General features: G+C 32.7%; 1 protein-coding gene and 1 long non-coding RNA gene across 4 annotated transcripts in view; one reads left to right on the top strand and one right to left on the bottom strand.

The window, feature by feature from the left end:
- Window positions 1-13,643, top strand: part of PHIP (pleckstrin homology domain interacting protein) — a 138,220-nt gene extending 124,577 nt beyond the window's left edge. For 2 of the 3 annotated variants that reach the window (XM_058307065.2, XM_058307066.2), the window contains exons 36-40: window positions 1,293-1,445; window positions 2,206-2,369; window positions 2,833-3,092; window positions 3,643-3,840; window positions 8,171-13,643. In XM_058307065.2, the coding sequence (XP_058163048.1) occupies window positions 1,293-1,445; window positions 2,206-2,369; window positions 2,833-3,092; window positions 3,643-3,840; window positions 8,171-8,808 (1,413 nt within the window). In that variant the 3' untranslated portion in view covers window positions 8,809-13,643. The remainder of the gene's footprint in view (window positions 1-1,292; window positions 1,446-2,205; window positions 2,370-2,832; window positions 3,093-3,642; window positions 3,841-8,170) is intronic. The other variant, XM_058307067.2, reaches the window with a different exon arrangement.
- Window positions 12,212-21,557, bottom strand: part of LOC139439993 (uncharacterized) — a 32,735-nt gene continuing 23,389 nt past the window's right edge. Inside the window, exon 2 of the long non-coding RNA XR_011650081.1 lies at window positions 12,212-15,173. This is a non-coding gene — a long non-coding RNA (uncharacterized lncRNA). The remainder of the gene's footprint in view (window positions 15,174-21,557) is intronic.

The following is a 21,557-nucleotide window of genomic DNA, read 5'->3' as shown; positions in this document are numbered from 1 at the left end:
AAAAAGAAAGAAATGGCATTCAGATTGGAAAGGAAAAAGCTGTCCTTATTTGCAAAGGTGGTGTGATTGCAACTTGTATACAGCTTTCTAGGCTAAGTTGAAAGGCAGAATGCCCTGAAAGATTTAAGTTCTAACATATTTATTAAAAAATACACAGGGAGCAGAGGTAGCTCGAGTGGTTGAGCTCCTGCTTCCCATGTATAAGGTCCTGGATTTGATCCCCAGTACCTCCTAAAAACCAAACAAATGGAAAAACTCTCATTGGGAAGCAGGTGTAACTCAGTGGTTGAATGCCTGCTTCCCATGAACAAAGTCCTAAGTTCAATCTCTGGTACCTCCTCAAAAAAATGTATATAAAAGAAAAGAAAAAGATCACACCCTTCAATATTTTGCTTAATTATTAAATATATATTAAGTATATATAATTTTTTAATGTATTTTATATCACACCTTACTTTAAGATCAAATATTTTTACCATAGTTGAAATAATTGATGCAAAGTCTAGTTAATTATAGTTTGAAAAATATAGTTACATGTTCAGGGGCTATTGAATAATTGTAGTACTCTTTGCCCCTCTTAAAAAGACACCATATTTTGATAATTTTATACTATTTATACTATTTCTTGCTCTCTTAAGCTTTCAGTTGCCTGTCTTAATTGCTTCTAATCTGTTTCCTCATTTTATACACAGTTATGATTAAGTGGAGACCTTGGGTGAGTCCACTTCTCCCCTGTGGAATGAAGTACATAAAGTTTGTGACAGCTTTTTACATCCTATTTCTTGATCACTGCAAAGTTCCCAGTTGTAGCACTGAAATTGAAGTTACCAGAACTCAGGCCTCTACATAAATGGGATATTACCATACTTCCATTGTTATAATTATGCTTCAGTAAATCAGAAGTCTTTAGAATCTGAAGGAATTATAAGGTTTTGTGTTTTTTACATAAAAGTTATTTTTGTAGCTATAGAGTTGGAGGATTTTCATTACTCTTTTAATCCTCTTTTCCCAATACAACTCTATCCTTTACTCCTGCTGAAAAAAAAAGAGGAGCCTCTAGGTTTTTGAATGATTAAAGTCCTATGTTGATTGCAATAGAAAGGAGAGGACATGAAATAAATAAAAATTATTAGGGAAAAGGAAGAGCATTGGTGAAGGAAACAAGGAGTTGATTATTAATAGTTCTGGAATTTGCATTCATTATAGACATCAAATGTGAATCAGTATGCTGAGAAATAATACTTCGTAGTAGTAGTAGCAGTAATAATAATAATACCTGTTTTCCTTCTTAGGACTACAGAGATATCATCGATACGCCAATGGATTTTGCTACTGTTAGAGAAACTTTAGAGGCTGGAAATTATGAGTCACCAATGGAGTTATGTAAAGATGTCAGACTTATTTTTAGTAATTCCAAAGCATACACACCAAGCAAAAGATCAAGGGTATATAACTAAATTATTTTCTTTTATACTTAAATTAAATGGTAATATTAGAAAAATATGTTGTATAGCTAAATGTTACCTAGAAAAAATTGACTTATGTTCTTAATAGTATTCATTCTAGTAGAGACAAGAATTCACAGCTTTCAATTCTGTTTCTTTTATAAAGAACACTGATGTCATAGTTCGTATTTTAGAAATGGTTACTTGTCTTGAAATAGTATGGTTTTGATAGATATCACTTAAGAATTTTCCTGGTATATACTAGAGCTATCTGGCTGGGCTTAAGTCTTCCAGGTATTTTCCACATAGGTAGAAAGGAATGTTTTTGTGAGTAATTTATAAAAATAAAAGGTTTAAATATAATTTACCTCTCTTTGGCCAGACAAGACTTCACAAAGTGGTGATGTATAGAAATGAAATGAGAAAGCATAGCTACTAATTTTACATAGCAATGGAAAAAGAGGTTCAGAATCCTTAGAGATAGTTTCAGTATGATAACATTCACAAGGAGTTTTTTTTTCTATTTATGCCTTGTAAATTCAGAGCAAGCCTTTTCAATAATAATCTCAAATCTTGGAAGATTCCTAATCTAAACTGAAAAAAAAAAAGGTAAAAATGCTTCAGTTTTAGTCTTTCATTAGAAAAGATTGGAATAAAGCAGTATTTAAATTCTAAAAAATCTTTGCTAGAATAGTATATTATACATTAATATTCACTGTAATTAGAGGAGTGTTTAAACACAGGTTTTTTTCTTCTGTAGATTTACAGCATGAGTTTACGACTGTCTGCTTTCTTTGAAGAACACATTAGTTCAGTTTTATCAGATTATAAATCTGCTCTTCGTTTTCATAAAAGAAATACAATAACAAAAAGGAGGAAAAAAAGAAACAGAAGCAGCTCTGTTTCCAGTAGTGCTGCATCAAGGTATTTAATATCTTTTTTAGATAGGAACAACTGATCTGAAACTTTGACATCTAAATAATAGAACTTGGTCTTTTTTAATGCTTCCTTTACTATTCCCTATATTGCAGAATGATATATTTGACATGCAAGTTCCTATGATGTGGAGGATTTTTAATCTTTTAACTAAAGCTATCCTAGTGTAAGTGCTTAAATTCAAACTGCTAAATCTATACAGTAAAACAGCATTTTTAGGATAGTGATGGCATCACGCTTTCTTTCATATAACTTTAGCATTTACAGCAATCCTTCACTAAATATTTCACTTTCCAAAGGCTCACAACCATATGAAATCCACTACAAATCTCATATTTTAACATATTTCATAATAGTACAAATATTGAATCCAACATATTATAAAACTGCTGTGTTTTATTCATCCAACCAGAGCTGTAAGAATGACTTAAAGATACTGTTTTATTTGTAGCCCTGAAAGGAAAAAAAGGATCTTAAAACCCCAGTTGAAGTCAGATATCTCTACCTCTCCATTCTCTACACCTACACGATCAATACCACTGAGGCACAATGCTACTCAGATAAATGGTAAAACAGAGTCCAGTTCTGTGGTTCGAACCAGAAGCAACCGAGTGGTTGTCGATCCAGTTACCACTGAGCAACCATCTACTTCTTCAGCAGGAAAGACTTTTATTTCAAAAGCTAATACATCTGCAATGCCAGGGAAAACAAGTAAGAATCAGTTATAGTTTCTAAATTCAAGTGTGTATGATGATTTTTTTCTTTTTTAAATTATGACTTGAATTATTTAAGCTTTTTTCTGCATGAAATATACTACATTTGGTAAATTCCAGCCTACAATGCTATTTTCTATTTCCTATTATTGTTTTTGTTTTTGTTTTGGAAAAAAGGAATTTGTTTTTAATTAAAAAAATGGAAATCGAGTTTAGGAATGTCTGTATAGAATAATGCTTAAAAATGGCAACTCTTATGTAGACTGCCTGGATTTAAATCCTGTACCCAGGCTTGCTAACAGTTTGCCAAGACTTGCCTTCATAATTGTACAATGTCTGGATAGCTTCTAAAGGGCTGAAACTATTATGATTTTCTAGTTGTGCATAGTTTTTCCTATTTGAAAGAGATTTCATAAGGAAGCTTTAAGCATCCCTCACGTTTTGTCCTCTTGGTAAATTCAAGCACTTAAGATTAGAAGCAATTCCAACCTTACATGTGTTTAGGTTCAATGCCTCTTAGCTTTTAATCTTTTGCGTATGTTTTATAGTATTGGAGAATTCCTTGAAACATTCCAAAACCTTGAATACTCTTTCAAGTCCTGGTCAATCCAATTTTAGTCATGGCATTAGGAATAATTCTGCAAAAGAAAACATGGAAAAGGAAAAGCCAGTCAAACGTAAAATGAAGTCATCTGTAGTCTCAAAGGCACCCATGCTTTCAAAGTCATCAACTGTCATTGAACAAGGTAAAGTATCTTTCAACAAGGTATTGTATCTTTTAAGATACAATAGATCCGTCTTTTAGTTAGCATTTCTACCCACTTTTCAGGTTGTCATTTTAAAAATCACACATTTTGTATTAGTTGATAAATTTAGTTAAACATTCTTAGATTTGCAGCTCTGCAAAAAGCAAACTATTGTTATTAAATATAAAAAGATGAGGAAAGCATGCTATGTGGAAAAACAGATTCTAGGATTAAAGGCTTGTAATGAAGTAAATTAAGTTTACTTGCTTATTACAAAATCTAAAAAAGGATATCCTCAAAGTTGAAATTAAATTGGATTTGGCAGCCCAATTCAGGTTTTTACTTTTCTAGTAAAGTTTTTAATTTGTTATTAGATCACATAATGTAATACACTGACTTTACTAAATAATAACTCATCTGGATTATCTACTCCCAGTCCAAGTTCTTTAATCCACAGATTCTCATTTTAAAGGACTTTGCATTTGAAAATGGAGGGAGTAACTGATTAAATATACCATATGACATGTTAAAAGAATTGTGGTTTCTTGGCAGCAGACAGCCAAAAATACGTATCTGATATCATGACTTCCAAATGTTTATAAGGCATTTCTCCTTTAACTCCCCCCCAGAAACCTCATTCAGAATTTAATTTATTTTCTGAAATGTCCTCATTTTAGTTAATGGCATTGGTATCTATCCACCTATATAAAAGTTTAAAATTAGTCATCCTGTCCTTTTCCTCAGCATCCTAATTATTCATTTGTGTTTAACTTCTGTCATTTCTGCCTCCCTAATATTTCTTAAATCCTCTCTGCTCATTTCTGTGGTCTTAATTCAGGTCCGCATAATTTCCTACCTGGACTGTCGTCTTAGTTCCCTAATTAGTCTCCCTGTCTCTGTTCTTAATTCTACCACACCCAGTATATTCTCCACATTGCATACAAGTTCTTTCTGATCATTTCTCTCTGACATATGCATACACACTTAGAATTAAAAATTAAAATCTTGCCCTGCCTTTGAATCATGTATGGAATAAAAAAAATTTTTTTTTCTAATTTTTGCCTAGTATGCAAGATTCTTCATTATTTGACCTTTTCCCTTACTTTCCAACTTTACCTTCTTTCTCCCTTGTATGTTCTAGCCATCCTAAATCACTTGGAAATACCTCAAAATCTTGGTCCTTGTCTATGTTTTTTTTGGAATGTCTTTTCCTCCTAGTTTAAGTGATCTATTACTTTTCAAGTCTCATTTCAAATGTCATCTCAAAAAAAAAAAAACGTTCTTCTGGGTTCTGATTACACGGTTCCTTCTTTATGTCACCAGAACACCCTATTCATTACCTTCTCTGGTACTTAAAATATTGATACAACTTTTTAAAAAAATGTCTCTACCTTCCTGATCTCCTGTCTTTAAGTACTGTTTTCAATTATGTATATTTGGTATATAGTAGACAAGGAGTGTTTTACTAGATAAGGAAATGCCTTTTTACATGAGTCTTTCACATTTTTATATTTGCTTCCTTTCTGACCTGAATTGAACATTTTGAATATTATATTGGCCTTCCTTCTGTCACTCCTTAATCTAGATAAATCACATGTTTAGTGAATTATTAATATAGTTCTAGCATTGTGTTGGGAGGTCAAATAGCGAATGTAATTTAAATTATTGATTTTTAGAAATTCTCAAGAGTGCCAATGCAGTATAGAAATACAGCTATTAAATAACTCACTAGTTGTGGCTTTTCATGTAAATATTGACACCTTAATAATAATACTAGAGTCATGAACAGTGCTGATAGAAATATAATGCAAACCACATATGTAATTTTAAGTTTTCTGGTAGCCACAGCTAATAAAATATAAGATTAGCTTTAATAGTATATTTTATTTATCATTATGTCCAGAGTATTATCATTTCAACAGTATAACCAATATTTTTAAATGTAGGCTGCTTTAGTACTTAAGTTTAATTTAATTAAAAATGCAGCTCCTCAGTTGCATAGCTACATTTCAAAAACTCAATAGCCACTCATAGCTAGTGGCTACCTTATTGGATCGAATAGGACCAGGTCAGTGGTTTTTAAACTTTTAACTGCTGAATTCCTTTTTAAGAGTGCATTAGTTCTTAACCTTTTTAGCTTATATATTGCTTTGTAAAATTGATGAAAGCTATACTCCTTCCCCTTGAAAAATGGTGTACGTATTCACACAAAATTTTGGACTATTTTAAAAAGTTCAGGAGGTCCTTGAAGCCCATCTGTAGAACTTGTAGTGGGTATGTGGACTGAAAAGAACCCGCGTCAGGAGTTTTAAAGGAAATAAAAGAGATACACAGGATCCTCAGGCAGTTTTAATGTAATCATTGAGTAGAAAATACTTAACTGCTTTATTTTACACCTGCACTTTTTTCCAGCTTTCTCCATAGTAAGAGAAAGCCACTAATCTAAAAAATAGTCATTTGTACTGTGGGGGGTCAGGAAATAAGGGCTTTGCCTTCTCAGTCTGCTACTGCCTCTAAGCTTTGGTGAGCTCTTGACTGCTTTTTCTTGATAATATTCAAAGCAGTGTAAGTCAAATCCACAATTAGAATTGCTATTATGAGGAGGCATTCTCTTAAAAGCAGTTTCCATCTCTTTGAATTTCCCTTAAAAATACTGACTGTACTGCAAATCGCTCATCACAACCAAACAAAAAATTTCAAAATCTTGGGAGGGAGAAAAAAAGGTGTTAGTTGTAGTTCATGTGTGGTAGCATTTTTCTTCATCAGAAAGGGCTGTGGTATTTTATTTTTCCACCACAGAAAGGCAGTTGACTGTGATTTCCAGATTCTACAGATTTAGAATTTGATCTCTAGCATTTTCTCTTCTGTTTTTATTTTTTATTTTTTTTAAGATTTATTTATTTAATTCTCCCCCTCCCCCGGTTGTCTGTCTCTGTGTCTATTTGCTGCGTCTTGTTTCTTTGTCCGCTTCTGTTGTTGTCAGCAGCACGGGAAGTGTGGGCAGCGCCATTCCTGGGCAGGCTGCACTTTCTTTCGCACTGGGCGGCTCTCCTTACGGGTGCACTCCTTGCGCGTGGGGCGCCGGGGACACCCCTGCATGGCCCGGCACGGCACTCCTTGCGCGCATCAGCACTGCGCATGGGCCAGCTCCACACAGGTCAAGGAGGCCCCTGGCTTTGAACCTCGGATCTCCCATGTGGTAGGCGGACGCCCTAACCACTGGGCCAAGTCTGTTTCCCCTCTTTTGTTTTTATATGAAGTATAATGCTTTTTATCATGGAGTTTGTTACATTGGGGTATTAATCACAATGATGGTAGCTCATATAGTGGTTTTGATTCATACAATCAGTGTCCCTTATGATTATTAAATCCATCATTTGCCATTTAGTTACATGAGTAGAATAGGACTGTTTCGAAAGGAACCAAGAAAGAAAACCATTATCTAATTGTCTTTTTTAATCCTCTATATACATTTCTAAGAGCATAGTCCTTGGCCAAGAGTAACTTATACTCTCGTAGTTAGACTGTATGAGAAATGTCAAAGTCATTATAGAGAATAACTGATATAAATTGTTCCAGAAGTGCTCCCAAATCCGCTTGCATAGGAGGATTGGGAAATCCTAATTTGTACTTCTGAGAAATGCAAAGAAATATTTAAAACTCTTCTCTAATAACAGAATAGTTATCGTCACATCCAGGGGATCAAATAAGAGTTAAAATCATTCCAGTCTTGATTATCTCTTATTCTGCCTTCCTTGTAGATAAAATTATTAGAGGAATATGGAGGGATGATGATATACTTACTTATTCACATTACCACGTTAAAAGGTCATGAATTTTACACTAAGATTATTTTCCCTAATTGAACCACTCTAAGGTGGGAATTCAGAAAAAAAACCCTGTGTGTAATGAGGTAAACATAAAATGCTTTATAATTGGTAAACTCTATACAAAATAAATGAAGTCATTTTGTATAATGGAAAACGTGTATACATTAAAATATATCATAATGGTGTTAAGATTAAGAAACCCTGGCTAATCCCAGTTCTATCATCAATTTATGGTATTAATTTAGACAAGTTATTGTTCTGAACCTCATTTCCCTCATATGTTAAATGAAGTCATTAATGACATCATTAGGGTTTTTTCTCCAGAGTTTTAATTAGAAAATAAATAATATTATACTCACAGTTTCTCTAGGTTCATTTTCTCATTTTAGTAAAAGATAAGAATTATGTCATTACACGTAAGTATAGCAGTGACCTTACTAATTTTAAAATCAAACAAAAAAGCAATTCCATATATTAAGTGTGTTGTTATCTCCTTGTAGCAGATTGTAAGGACAACGCTCTTGTACCAGGAAGCATCCAAGTAAATGGCCATGGAGGGCAGCCATCAAAACTTGTGAAGAGGGGACCTGGAAGAAAACCTAAGGTAGAAGTTAATAACACTAGTGGTGAAATTATACACAAGAAAAGGGGCAGAAAGCCCAAAAAGCTCCAGTATACAAAACCAGAAAATTCAGAGCAAAATAATGTGCATCCCATCAGAGATGAAGTAATTCCTTCTTCAACATGCAATTTTATTTCTGAAACTAATATTGTAAAGGAAGATTTGTTAAAGAAAAAGAGTCGTGGAGGCAGAAAACCCAAAAGGAAGATGAAGACACAAAAACTAGACTCAGATCTCATGGTTCCTACAAGTGTTAAAATGCTAAGGAGGAGTAACCGAAAAAAGACAGATGACCCTATGGATGAGGAAGAAGAGTTTGAAGAACTTAAAGGCTCTGAACCCCACATGAGAACTAGAAACCAAGGTCGAAGGACAGCTTTCTATAATGAGGATGACTCTGAGGAGGAGCAGAGGCAGCTGTTGTTTGAAGACACCTCTTTGACTTTTGGAACTTCTAGTAGAGGACGAGTCCGAAAATTGACTGAAAAAGCAAAAGCTAATTTAATTGGTTGGTAACTTGTACCAAAATATTTTACTTCGAAATCTATAAAGCAGGTACAGTTAAGGAATAAGAAGAACTAAGGCTTCTGCTTCCTTGCTGCTAATGGTGGATTAGGGAATGTTGGTTTGATTTGCAAAAAAACAAACTTACAAGACACTTCACTTCTTTAAATGAATATATATATAAATATATACATATATATTTTAAATGTTTGCTATTTATTGCCCTTAGATAGGTTATACATTTCAACATTCATTTTGTTCACTGTTTGAAACAAAAGAAATTGATGACCTATAATGAATTCTTGATTATTTATGGGAAAGACAGTTCTGCTACACTGTTAGGGATCATAATATTCCTAGTGATAGAGCATTTCATGTTAAAATGAATGTTTATTTTTTGACCAAGCAAGGTACGTTTCTATTGGTAAAGAAGTCGTGCCCCTAGGAAAACAGATGTTAACACAGAGTAGCAGTAAATTAAATTGTGTTTCCAGTAAAAATAAATGTAAAATTTCCAACATTTGATATCCTAAAATTTTTAATTTTAACTATAGAATTTTCATCTACGAAGAAAGAATCTAGAGGAAGCTTTCGCTTTATTCCATTTCTGCCAAACTTGAGAAAATGTACTGATAAAAAGGAAACATATCCACATTGGAAAACATTTGACTGTCTAATTTTTCAGACCTTGATTCTTATATCAATCACTCAATCTCTGTTTATTGTGCCAAAGACTGAGAATCAGTGCAGTGGAAAGCCTGTTTTGACTGTCAGGACAGCATACAATTTTCAATATTGGAGAAGGCTATATATTATTCTAAAGAGTTATACTGAGCTGTATCTTTTTTTTTTTTTTTTTTTTTTTTGGTACTAATAGAAAATAATGCACTGGTGGGTCCTTTGACAGAGATGTTTTAAAGAAAATGTTTAAGTGGTTAAAGGATTCAAGGAAAATACAGGAAAAAGGTATGGGATTTGATGTTTACTTATCGATCTGGATTAATGTCATTTCTAAACTTTAGTCATCTAATAGGCTAAAATGACGTACAAAGAAATTTGTGTGTATGTGTATATATTGATAAATGGGTATAATTAAATATATATACAAATACATACTTAAATACTATTACCCAGGTATAAATTCTTTTTTCAGGATTTTTTAGATAGCACTAGAATAAAAGTAATTTTAAAATGTCATACTTTATAGTTTAATTTTAAGGGGAAGATTGGTTATTTTCAATTATTAAAGGTTAAAATAGGCCAAATCACTTTTTATGCAATCATGTTTTATACAGTTGTCTCATTGCACATTGTGTTTTTCTGCACTTTTTACGGTATCCTTATCACGCTGGTATGTCAGTATACACCCTAAAGAAAAATTCCATTTAATGATTGTGCCTTGTATTCTATTATTTTTTGCATCATTAGTAAAATTAAGTTGTCTATTGTAAATGATAACTATATGACTTAGGAGAATGTATTGCTATATGTACTGTTAATGGAAAAGGAAAGCAGTTATTTATTTGTTTATGGTACATTTAGTTATTTTATACCTTAAAAACCAACATAAATACCATTTCTATGTTTAAAAATTATTGTCGTTTTTTCTTTTTTTTTTTTAAAGTTTAAAGAATGTAGGCTTTTCTGAGGACTGGTATGGTACAAAAATGTAACCAAAATTTTCAGATACTATGTTTTTAAAAAGTGAGGATGGGCAAGTAAATATCAGCATGACCCTGATGTAGAAAAACAAAGACTCTAAATTGAACCTTGGCAAAATATATTACATTACTGTTTCTTTACTTATTTCTGGTAAGGATAAATGTTCGCTGTCATTTAACTGTCTTGATGAAGAATGGAAAGTGATGTATTTGGGCTTTTTAGATTGTTTGTAACTAAATTTGTACAGAAATCCTCCTGTGAAATTAAGTAAACCATTTTCCAGATCTTGACTAGATTGCTGTGATTTTGCAGTTGAAAAATAATTTCAAAATTTTCAGGTTTTTGTATATTTATTTTTTTCTAACAAATATATTTAACTGTATAATTGAAATTCAGTAGTTAAACTCTTCGTAATGCAGAAATGGATGACTTGGTTGTATAGTAAAACAAGTCAGTTATACCATTGAAAATAAAGTGTGTATGTTTGAAATTTAAATCATTAAAGTATTCTATTGTTTTTGAAGGCAATCTATTTGAAATATATAATTTCCTGATGTTATCTGCATTGTGTTAGAAAAATAGTAACCATATCAAATTCACTTTTGTAAAAATAAAAGTGTTTTAAGTGTGTGTACAGAGAAAGGAAGAGCATGCACAGTCCTAAGAGTGAAATATCATTCCTCAAGTATGGTGTACAGATTAGTTCCTTGAGCAAAGAAAGAGTATTAACATCTTACTTGAAACAAGTAAACGTATTGTTCTTGTTTAAAGACACTGTGTATTTATGACCTTATGTGGACATATTAGACACTGGTTTCTTAGTAAAGCAAAAATGACTTGGATCAGATTCTTTGTATTTGAAACAATGTATTAGTATTACTAGATATATTTAGATTCTATATTTTTATAATTTACTTTCTATAAATTGCAAAATTTGAGTTGAGATTTAAATCATCACCATATTTTTGTTTTGTTTTTTGTTTTACTACTTGGAAAAACATCCTCTTTGAGACAGTGACATCATGTATGTTTGTTTATACATCAAAAAGGAAATCTCTGTTGTCTTAGGTGAGCAATAAAAAAAACTCAAGCTTATTGAAATTTCAGTAATATAACTTGTTACATGCATGGGAATTGTCAATCAATCTTTTTAATTTTAAGTTTCCAACCCTAATATTCTTCTCCCCTGCCTCCCATCCCCAGCAGTCTCACATTCCATATTATTATTATACAAATTACAGGTGTTGCAAACTAGCAGTTTTAACATTTAGGCTAATTACCGTCTAATATTTCTGAGAAGTAGATAATTTGGCTTCATAAAATTTTATCCTTTGCAATCTGATATTGTGATGCGGGACTATTTTCTGCATATATTTATGAACTGAAGATTTGTTGGTCTTGTTTCTATTGTTTTTATTGAACAGCTTCACAAATTTAAAGAATATTTATGGCGTTATACAACTGTCTTCCTCCTTAAATGTAATTAGAATAACTGTATAGAATCTTTGTGAGCTTGAAACATGGGCTTGGCTGAATTTAGTATTACTTGGAAATGAGTTACATAATATACATTGATCAGTGAAAAGATCCTCAGGCAGCATGTACACCAACATCTAGAACTGTTCCTTGTCTGTAGTGCAGTAGACTAGTACTACATTTGAACAAATACATTCAAATATTTTTAGCTTGTAAGATATTAGCAACATTTATGTTTTCAATAACATTTGTAATATAAATTAGTCTTTCCAGTTAATGAACAGTATTTAATTCTGACATTCCATTTTATACCTTACATTCTCACATATTTTTCTTCTCACATGTCAGCTGGAAGCAATTTTGATTTTGAATTTTCTATCTAATACAAACACTGATAACTTCGAGTTTTTTTGGTTCACATGAAATTTATTTTTGAGTAGGTTGAAAGGACCATAATACTTGAGTGATGAAAGAGCTATCTATAGTGTTCTCCTTATATGTGGAAGGTACGTGATTTAAGTCTCAATAGGTGAAGTATTTTTATGTTCTGTAGATTATCCCCATACCTAAAAAAGTACTTATAAGGGGTTGAGCAGTGATTTTTTAATAGTTAGGTGAGAATTTATTTCTCCTATTAAAATGGGGAAAATACACCTTTTCCTTGCTTCCCTTTTTCCACTTCTCTCCAGTTCCTCAAATTTACAAGTCATTTGAACTAAAATTGCTATTACATTTACTAAGAAAATTAATTGTAATGAATTAAACACTCCATATGAAAAGGCATTCTGTATTTACAGTACCCAGGAAAAGGTCAAATTGAGTCAGAAGACTGTTAGTACCACTTTTTGCGCTCCAGAGATAAATCTTGTACACACTACAGTAAAACAATGAATAGAAAATATTATGAGCTATAAATGTTTTTAGTTTGATAGCTCTGTATTGAGATGTTTTTTTTAATGCAGATAAAATCATCAGGAAATTAACCTTATATGACACAAACCAAATATATAATCGTGGATGGCTGTTTATTTCTCCATTTAAGGAACTAAGAACAGGTTCAAGATAATATATAGGTACATAGGCATATAAGGCATATGCATACACATGCTGGTTACTTTTAAGGTTTGTGTTGATTTAACACAATGATAAAGTCTAAAATGAGACAAAATAGGAAGTTACATTTTTGGACCATATTAAATATTAAAACTACAAGAAGTCAGGGGTCTTGTTAAAGATCTTTTAGAAACTGTTATATCCTGTCACATGATATTTAGACATGTAGAATGTAGTTCAATTTAAAAAGTAACTGACCTAGAGGGTAAATGTTGAAACTGACACATTTTCAAATTAAAATTGTTTATTTTGTACAGAAAACAATGTTAAACACAAGCAAATCTGTTGTATGTAAGAAGTAACACAAAGTTTTTTACAAAATTAATTATTTAGCTTTATTGAGATTTTTGCCTCCCTGAAACCTGGTGTATCATGTTATAAATGGCAGTCTCACACCAGGATAGCAGTGCCCTTTCTTTTTGTACATATTGATTGGACCTTTCTTTACTGTTATGTGGACACTTTCTATGTTAGTTTTGATGCATAATTCTTTGAATCCTTTTATACAAACTAGAATGTATGTGTAAGAATTCCTGTCCCTGCAATGTAGTAACTACAAACTTATTTTTAAATAAATAGAAAACTTGTTTTTCTAATTTATTTTGTAGAGCCTCATGATTTATCTGCCTTTTTGGGTGGGGGAACAAATAAAGCTCTCCATACATAATATCAACAAGCACTTAGCAATTGATAAAACTTTACCAAAGCAGCTGTAGGGTAGAAGCGACTATCATGTAAATACTTGTTCCTTTGAGTTTCCAATTCTCTACCTTTTTTTTAACAAAAAGTTAACTAGTCAATTAAAAGATTTTGGGTAGCCCCTAATTGCACAGTAACTGAAAGTTAAAAATAAAATTCTACCTTTTGACTACACTTAATTAAATTTATTTCTTGTTTACTATGTGTAAGTCACTATACTTGGTGATGAATATTTGAATATTCAGGTATTTCTATAAAGGAGATGTAAATTCTAAAGGAATGCTTCATGTTAGTATTCAAAAATGGGAAGTGAAATTTCTGGGAAAAATTTAAATGGAAGAAAGATTTAAAAGTTTCACTTGTTAAGCAGTTGTACAGATGCTGAGATTTATAAAGCCATTGCTGTTTTCCTAGAAATATTTTCAGATTGGCATAAATTTTTATTGACTTCCAAAATATCTGTTTAATGTAAAGAATAGTTTGATACAAGTACATTAAGATATAATAACTTCAAATGTAAGCATATAGGGAAGGTGATAGATTTTATGCTAGTAATTATTTCTCCCTGTTTTATTTAAATTTTCTAAGTTGATGAAAGCAGGTAAACATTTGAAGGTGCCTTTTCCCTTCTAGAGATGCCTTCTTTTCTTCTGAAGTGTGCTGCTGCTAAAAACATATGGTTAGGAAATCAGCCAACGAAAACTCAGGTTCAGCACTAACTACTGAACAGCATTCAAAAAACATCGTTTAGGTTCTAGTTTCCCCAATACTTAATAGTAGTATTAAAGACCAAATCACAAGACAAGTTTCTTGTGTTTGTATAAATATCTTTGAACATAACACATTTACTATGTGTTATTTATTCTGCTTTTGTTTGGGAAAATTCTACTTGGCTAGGTATATAGATAGTACAATGTAATGGAAAGAACCAGGCACAGAGTTGGTATCTTAGTTTGCCTGAGCTGCTACCATAAACTACCACACAGTGGGTTGGTTTAAACAACAGGAATTTACTGGCTTATGGTATGGGGCTAGAAGTCCAAACTGCAGATGTTGGCAAGGCAATGCGTTCTCCCCTGGCATGGCATCCTGGTGCCGGCTGCTAGAAATCCTTGGAGTTCCTTGGTTTTCCTGTCACAGGGCAATACCCTCTCCTTTTCTCTCACTTCTGTGTCTTCTGGTCCTCTTTATAAGGCCTCCAGTAATCCAGAGTAAGACCCACCCTCATTCAGGTAAGTCACACCTTAAGTAAAAACATTTTTTAAGAGGTCTTATTTACAGTGAGTTCACACCCACAGCAATGCAGATTAAGAACTTTTTTTTTCCTTCTGGGGAACATCACTCAATCTTCGATAGTAGTGAAACTGGAGTTTTGCTTTCATTTGTTTCCAATAAAGCAGAAGAGCCCAACACAGTCATTTCTTTATCTGTAAAGTAAGAAAATTTATTAAATCTGCAAGGTCCAGTTTAATTCATTTGTATACTTTCCTCTATACAAATGATTCAATCTTATCTTTGCTATTTAGTCCCTAAATAAAATAAGCCATCTAATCTTTAGCTTCCAGGCAGCTAAATATCTTCTGGCCATGGCCTAATTGTAATAAGTGCTAAATTATCAGAACCCTTACAAAAAAATTATTTTTGACTGTTGGAACAATTTGTTGTATCATTATAAATTATGAGTTGACATGAAATACTTGTTTACTGCTAATAAAAAGTACCAAAGTATGACTTTCCAGGGTCCTCTGGGAAATCTCAAAGACCATATAAAACAAAAAAATCAATTTTTTTAATAGCAATCAAGCCATTTGTTTATATTTTTTAAAGGAATGCAATCCTGGAATGCTGAATAGTTTTCAGAGAAGATTTAGTCAATTAAGATATGATCATGGATGCCTGAGAATGTTTGATTTTCCATTTAACCAACATGTAATAAAATACTTGAAAAAAATTTGGAACAATTGTAAGGAAACTTCAATCTTTCACAAATGGGGACCATTTTTTCTTTGTTGTTTTTGATCTTTTTGTTTTAATAAGTATATCATAAAGTCAAAACAAAGTAAAGTATTCTGATGTGATATGGAAACTCCGTTATCTGGGCAGAAATCAGGGTAACTCAGTCGCTTTGATCTCTTTAAGCAGTTTATCATTTTAATAGCCAAATTCTGGTTTTGTATTAATATGTATTTGACAGTAAACTTTTCACAAATCTTTCCCCCCACCCTGCTCCTTTTCCTCCCTTTAAACCTACTTTCTTCTTAATAAGTACCTCGGTTAGGAAAATTGCCAAATTTTTAACATTTTAGTTTGTTTTCAGACTACTATTACTCTCCAACTTACACTCAAGTTTTTCATATTTTGGAGCAAAATGAAACTTAAGGAAAAAACTAACGTGTCATTGAAATACAAGTTCATTCCATTACCCTAATGCTCAGTTGTACTTATTTTTCTGTCACTAATGCTCTTAAGTCTCAGTTACTGCAATCAATTATGGGTTTTAAGCAAAGTAACTAACTTCTCCTTAATTGAAAATTGTCAGTCGTACATAAGCCACTTTTGTGGAATAGGAAAGCTCATGAATATGCATAGCACAACTTTCTACATAGATCATCTTAAAGTTGCAAAAATGAACATGTTCATTAAATGACTCCAAGATAGTCACTCTATAGTGTATAAATATATAAGAAGCAAAAGTAAACATGCTTAAAAATAAGCTGAGTGAGCAATATTTTAGTATTACTCTTACAATTAAATAGGTATCCAATGGTATTCTATTAACTACCTCAATTTAATAGTAGTCCAGAGTTTTAGTTACCCAAGAATTTTGGAAATTATGTTCAAGCTGACATACTATGAAGCATAATTGCCGTTATCAAAACATCAGCAGAATTATTCAGTTTATTTGAACAAATAATTTTATGTTTTTAACTATTCCAAATATTACATAAGAGTAATATTAGCTTATCTAATCAGTAAACCAGTATAAGAGGTTCAGGGGTTTCAGCTTAACTAGACTTTTCATGAGAAAGCAACCCAAATCTTCACTTTAAAAAGTGAATGTATTCTTATATTATACTCCATTTTCACACAGAAAGGACATGCAGTCATTATTTTTAAAATCAATATTATTAAACTAGTCCAATTTGCTCAAAGATCAATTTTAGTTATATGAATTTGGATGCTTATAATAAAATGTGAGCTAGCTATTTCTATAACAATTGTTTTTAATGTCTCTCTAAAAGTATTAAAAGTTCCATTTCCTTCCTGTGAATCTAGAAAATAATAGATTTATAGAAATACATATTTATTAATACATAATATTTATTTATAGAAATACATAAATAGCTCCTTTAATTTAAAATTCTTTAAGAGATGTTCAATTAATTAGTACTCTCTGGGTTAGGAAATCATTTCATACTTACACAAGAGATAAAGGCTTTTCTCCATACAAAGTCAATACATACTTGTAGTATCAGTTCTACCACTTCAGTCACAAGTCAAACATAAACACAAACACAAAATCTCACCCGTCCAGATTTCAAAAAGCTTTTCTCCTTTCCAAACTGATTTGAGCTCACAAATAGATAACAGAGACTAATAATATTTTTTAAATTGTCTCTCATCCAAAAGAAATTACATCTCCATCATCTATTGGGCCAGAAAACCAAATTCTCAATCATTGATGCCACCAATGGGTAGTAATTTATCAACCATAAACCAAAAGCAAAACATGGGAGCAAATATGAAAGGAACCCATATCAAAGATTTTCTTCAACTCATTAATAAGAAAACCAGTAAGATGTTAAAAACAGTTCAAATGGCTTATGAGGAGCTAGGTATTGATAGATAATTTAATATTAAGATTTCTAGAGGAGTGACATCACAAAAAATGGCAAAGTAGGAACTCCAAAATTTAACCCTCCACTAAAGTGATGGTTAACCAGAAAAACCATAAACTCAACCAGGAAATACTTAATGACAAAAAGTCGCTAAACTTCTGTAAGAGAGGTTATGCCATTTTAACTTCCCTGCCTGCCACCCCTTAGTCCCAACCTAAGCAGTGCCATGAAATGACTCACATTTCTGGTGCAACTTGCTGGTGCCAGAGGGAGTAATAAAAACCTTATTCTCAAAGAATTGTATTTTGACCTGTCTGATGTCTCCATAAGAGGTTGGTTCAGGAGCTTGAGTTTGTTTCACCTTGGAACTTTCACAGATCTGAAGGGGCCTCCTGAGCAACATTTGTCAAAAGTATTTAATGGCAAATATACTAGCTACAGCTGCCTGGGCAAGAAATAACAGACTGAGCAAGCAGTAGCCAGACTAGAAAACCTGGAAAGAAATTGGGGAATGAGATAAATGTGGAAGTATGAGCTTTGAAAAGCTCTAGAAGGTCACCCACATGCCCAGGGCTGGATGTATGCTCAAAAAAGACCTGAGAGGATCCTAAGCTTTCACCACTGAATGGCCTTAAACTCTGCACAAACAGGAAGTAAAGGCTAAGGTGGAGTTGTAAACAGTCTGGCTAAGCATTCACAGAGAGTGCCAACACACGCAATCTGCAGAGATAGGGGGAGTTGTTTTGTTTTGTTGACCCCAGGCACTTAAGGAAATCTCTGTCAAATCACTAGCTGACCTTTAAGCTAAGGAAACAGAGACTTAAGTGACCACATATAACAAAGAGTACAGTCTTTATAAAATTAGTTTATATTATTTTATTATATTAAATAAGCAGGCAAAAACAATCCACAGCAAGCAACATCAACAAACTCTGGGGAGGACAGAGGATCTGATTTCTGGTGTTGGGGATTGAATTGTGTCCTTCACAAAAGGCACATTCAGGTCCCAGCCTCTGGTCAGTGGAAGCTATTTGTAAATAAGACCTTTGAAGACGTTATTAAGGTGTGCCCACACTGACTGTAGATGGGTAGATGGGCCTTAGTCCAATATAGCTGACATCCTTATAAGCAAAAAAATCTGGATACAAAAGAAATCACAGGGAACAACCAGAAGTTGGAAGACATCAGAACCCAGAAGAAAATGGAGAAGATGCTACCATGTGATGGAAAAGGAAGGGATCTCTAAAGACTGCCAGCCAGCCAAAAAGATACTGACCGTGGGAGGAAGCAAGCCTTCTAGCATCTGAAACTGAACCAGTACATTCCTGTTGTTGAGCCAATCTGTTTCATGGTTTTATTATAGCAGCTACAAATCTTAAGAAACAAGTATTTTATAATAGTCAAAATGTCCAGTTTTCAACAACATGAGGCATGAAGAGAAATCAGAATATAAGGCCCAATCACAGGAAGGTAAGGTTGCTGGATTGGATATAAAACTGGTTACTGCTCTAAGGGCAATAAACTATAACCATCGAAAAATTATTTTTTACTCTCCTGGACAAAAATCTACATGTTAACACATAACTTCACGTAGTCTGGAGTCTTTAATCAAAATCTTAATAGTCACGTGATAAATGACTTAATTTTTGCCTTCTTCCTAATGAAGAGGGAAAGCTTTCAGTCTTTCACTAATAAGTATGTTAGCTGTTTGTTGTGGTTATATTTTAGGAGTTACTGGAGATTGATCCCAGGGCCTTTTACATGGGAAGCAGGCAATCAAACCACTCAGCTACAGCCACTTTCCCTGTTGTTTTTTGTAGATGCTCTTTATCAGAATGAAGTTTCTCTCTGTTCCTAGTTTCTGGAGTTGTTTTTTAAAAATCATGAAGCAATATTGCATTTACTCAAATGCTTTTTCTCCATCTACTTAGATGATCATATGGTTTTCCTTCTTTAATCTGTTATTGTTTAATTACATTGATTGGTTTTTTAGTGTTGAGCCAAACTTGTATTCCTGGATTAAACCCCAACTAGTTGTGATGTATTATCATTAGATAGATGATAGATAGATATGAAATATAGATGGAGAGATATATAGATACAGATAACCATTATATATCATTGCTGGATTTGATTTGCTGATTTTTTGGTCTCAGTGTTTTATTAAAACTTAAAAAATGTAGCATAGTATATGCATTTTTCCATGTCTTGATTTTTTTCCCTCAAATGCTTGCAATAATTTCCTGCTAATATATACATATATTTGGTTTGTCATACTTAACTGTTCTACAGTTTTTTGTTGTATAAATACAACACACTTTATTCACTCATTCCCTTACTGGTAGGTACTACATTCCTTTCCTATATACGTTACTACAAATTGTCATAAAATGTCCACATGATGCATAGTTACTTGCACACATGCTAGTTATTTTATAGTATATTCTCAGAGATGGAATTTTAAGAAATGCTTCCTTACCCCTTATGTAATGAAAGCATAAAAATAATTCAATTAAAAGGCAGAGGTTATGACACTGGATAAAAAAAAAACAAAACACAACTGCATGCTGTTTTCTAGAAACAAATATAACGTCAAATAGATTACAAGAAAACAAGGTAAAAGATATGCCATGAAAACACTAAGATTAGGTAAACTGAAGTGATTTATTGATATAAGACAAAATGGATTATTGAACAAAGAATAATATGTAATAAGAAGGTGCATTTCATAATAATAGCTTAATTCATTTAAAAAAAAAAAAGATAGAACATTCCTAAATGTTATTACATGCAAAAATGGAGTTTCAAGATAAAAGTAGTTGAAAGCTTACATAACTGAAAGGAGAAATATTCAAACCGGCAATTATAGTTGGAGATTTTAACACCTCTAGCTCAGCAATTGAAAAAATAGATGAAATATTAAGAAGCAAAAATTACGTAAAACATTTAATGAACATTATCAGCAAATTGAACAAAACTGACATTTATAGAACATTCCATCAACCTGTAGCAAAACACACATTCTTTTCAAGTGCATGTGAAACATTCACCAAGATAGACCATATTCTGGGTCATAAAAAAAAAATCTAGAACTATTGGAATAATGTAAAATATCTTCTGTAACCACAATATAATTAATCTAAGAATCAATAACACTGGAAGAAATCTAGAAAATCCAAAAATATTTGGAAATTAAACATTACACTTTTGGGAAGTGGACTTGGCCCAGTGGTTAGGGCATCCGTCTACCACATGGGAGGTCCGCGGTTCAAACCCCGGGCCTCTTTGACCCATGTGAAGCTGGCCCACGCACAGTGCTGATGATGCCACGCAGGGGTGTCCCCCGCATAGGGGATCCCCACGCACAAGGAGTGTGCCCCATAAGGAGAGCCGCCCAGCACGAAAGAAAGTTCAGCCTGCCCAAGAATGGCGCCACACACACGAGAGCTGACACAACAAGATGATGCAACAACAACAACAACAAAATACAGATTCCCATGAAGCTGACAACAACAGAAGTGGACAAAGAAGAACACACAGCGAATAAACAGAACAGACGACTGGGGTGGGGGGGGGGGGAGAGAAAGTAATAAATAAATAAATCTTAAAAAAACAAAAACAAAAAAAGCAATACACTTAAATAGCCCACAGAAAAAAAATCACAAGGTAAATTTAGAAAATATTTAGAACTAATTAATGTGATCAGTGATGTAATTGGATTTGAGCCTATGATCCTACTATTTGTTTTCTATTTATTCCCTCTTTACTTTGTTCCTTTTGCCTCTTTGCAAATTTTCTTTTGGATAAAGTAAATATTTTTATAATTTTTACTAGAGAAGTGGTAGATTTACAGAAAAATCATGCAGAAAATAGAGTTCCCATATTACACCCCCCATTATTAACTCTTTGCCTTACTGTGGTATTTTGTTACAACTGATAAAAAATATTATTATAATTGTACTATTAAATATA

The sequence above is a fragment of the Dasypus novemcinctus genome, chromosome 11, assembly GCF_030445035.2.
Source record: "Dasypus novemcinctus isolate mDasNov1 chromosome 11, mDasNov1.1.hap2, whole genome shotgun sequence".
NCBI classification, from domain to species: domain Eukaryota; kingdom Metazoa; phylum Chordata; class Mammalia; order Cingulata; family Dasypodidae; genus Dasypus; species Dasypus novemcinctus.
Note: the sequence above shows the minus strand (reverse complement) of the source record. Positions and strands in the feature narration are given on the sequence as shown.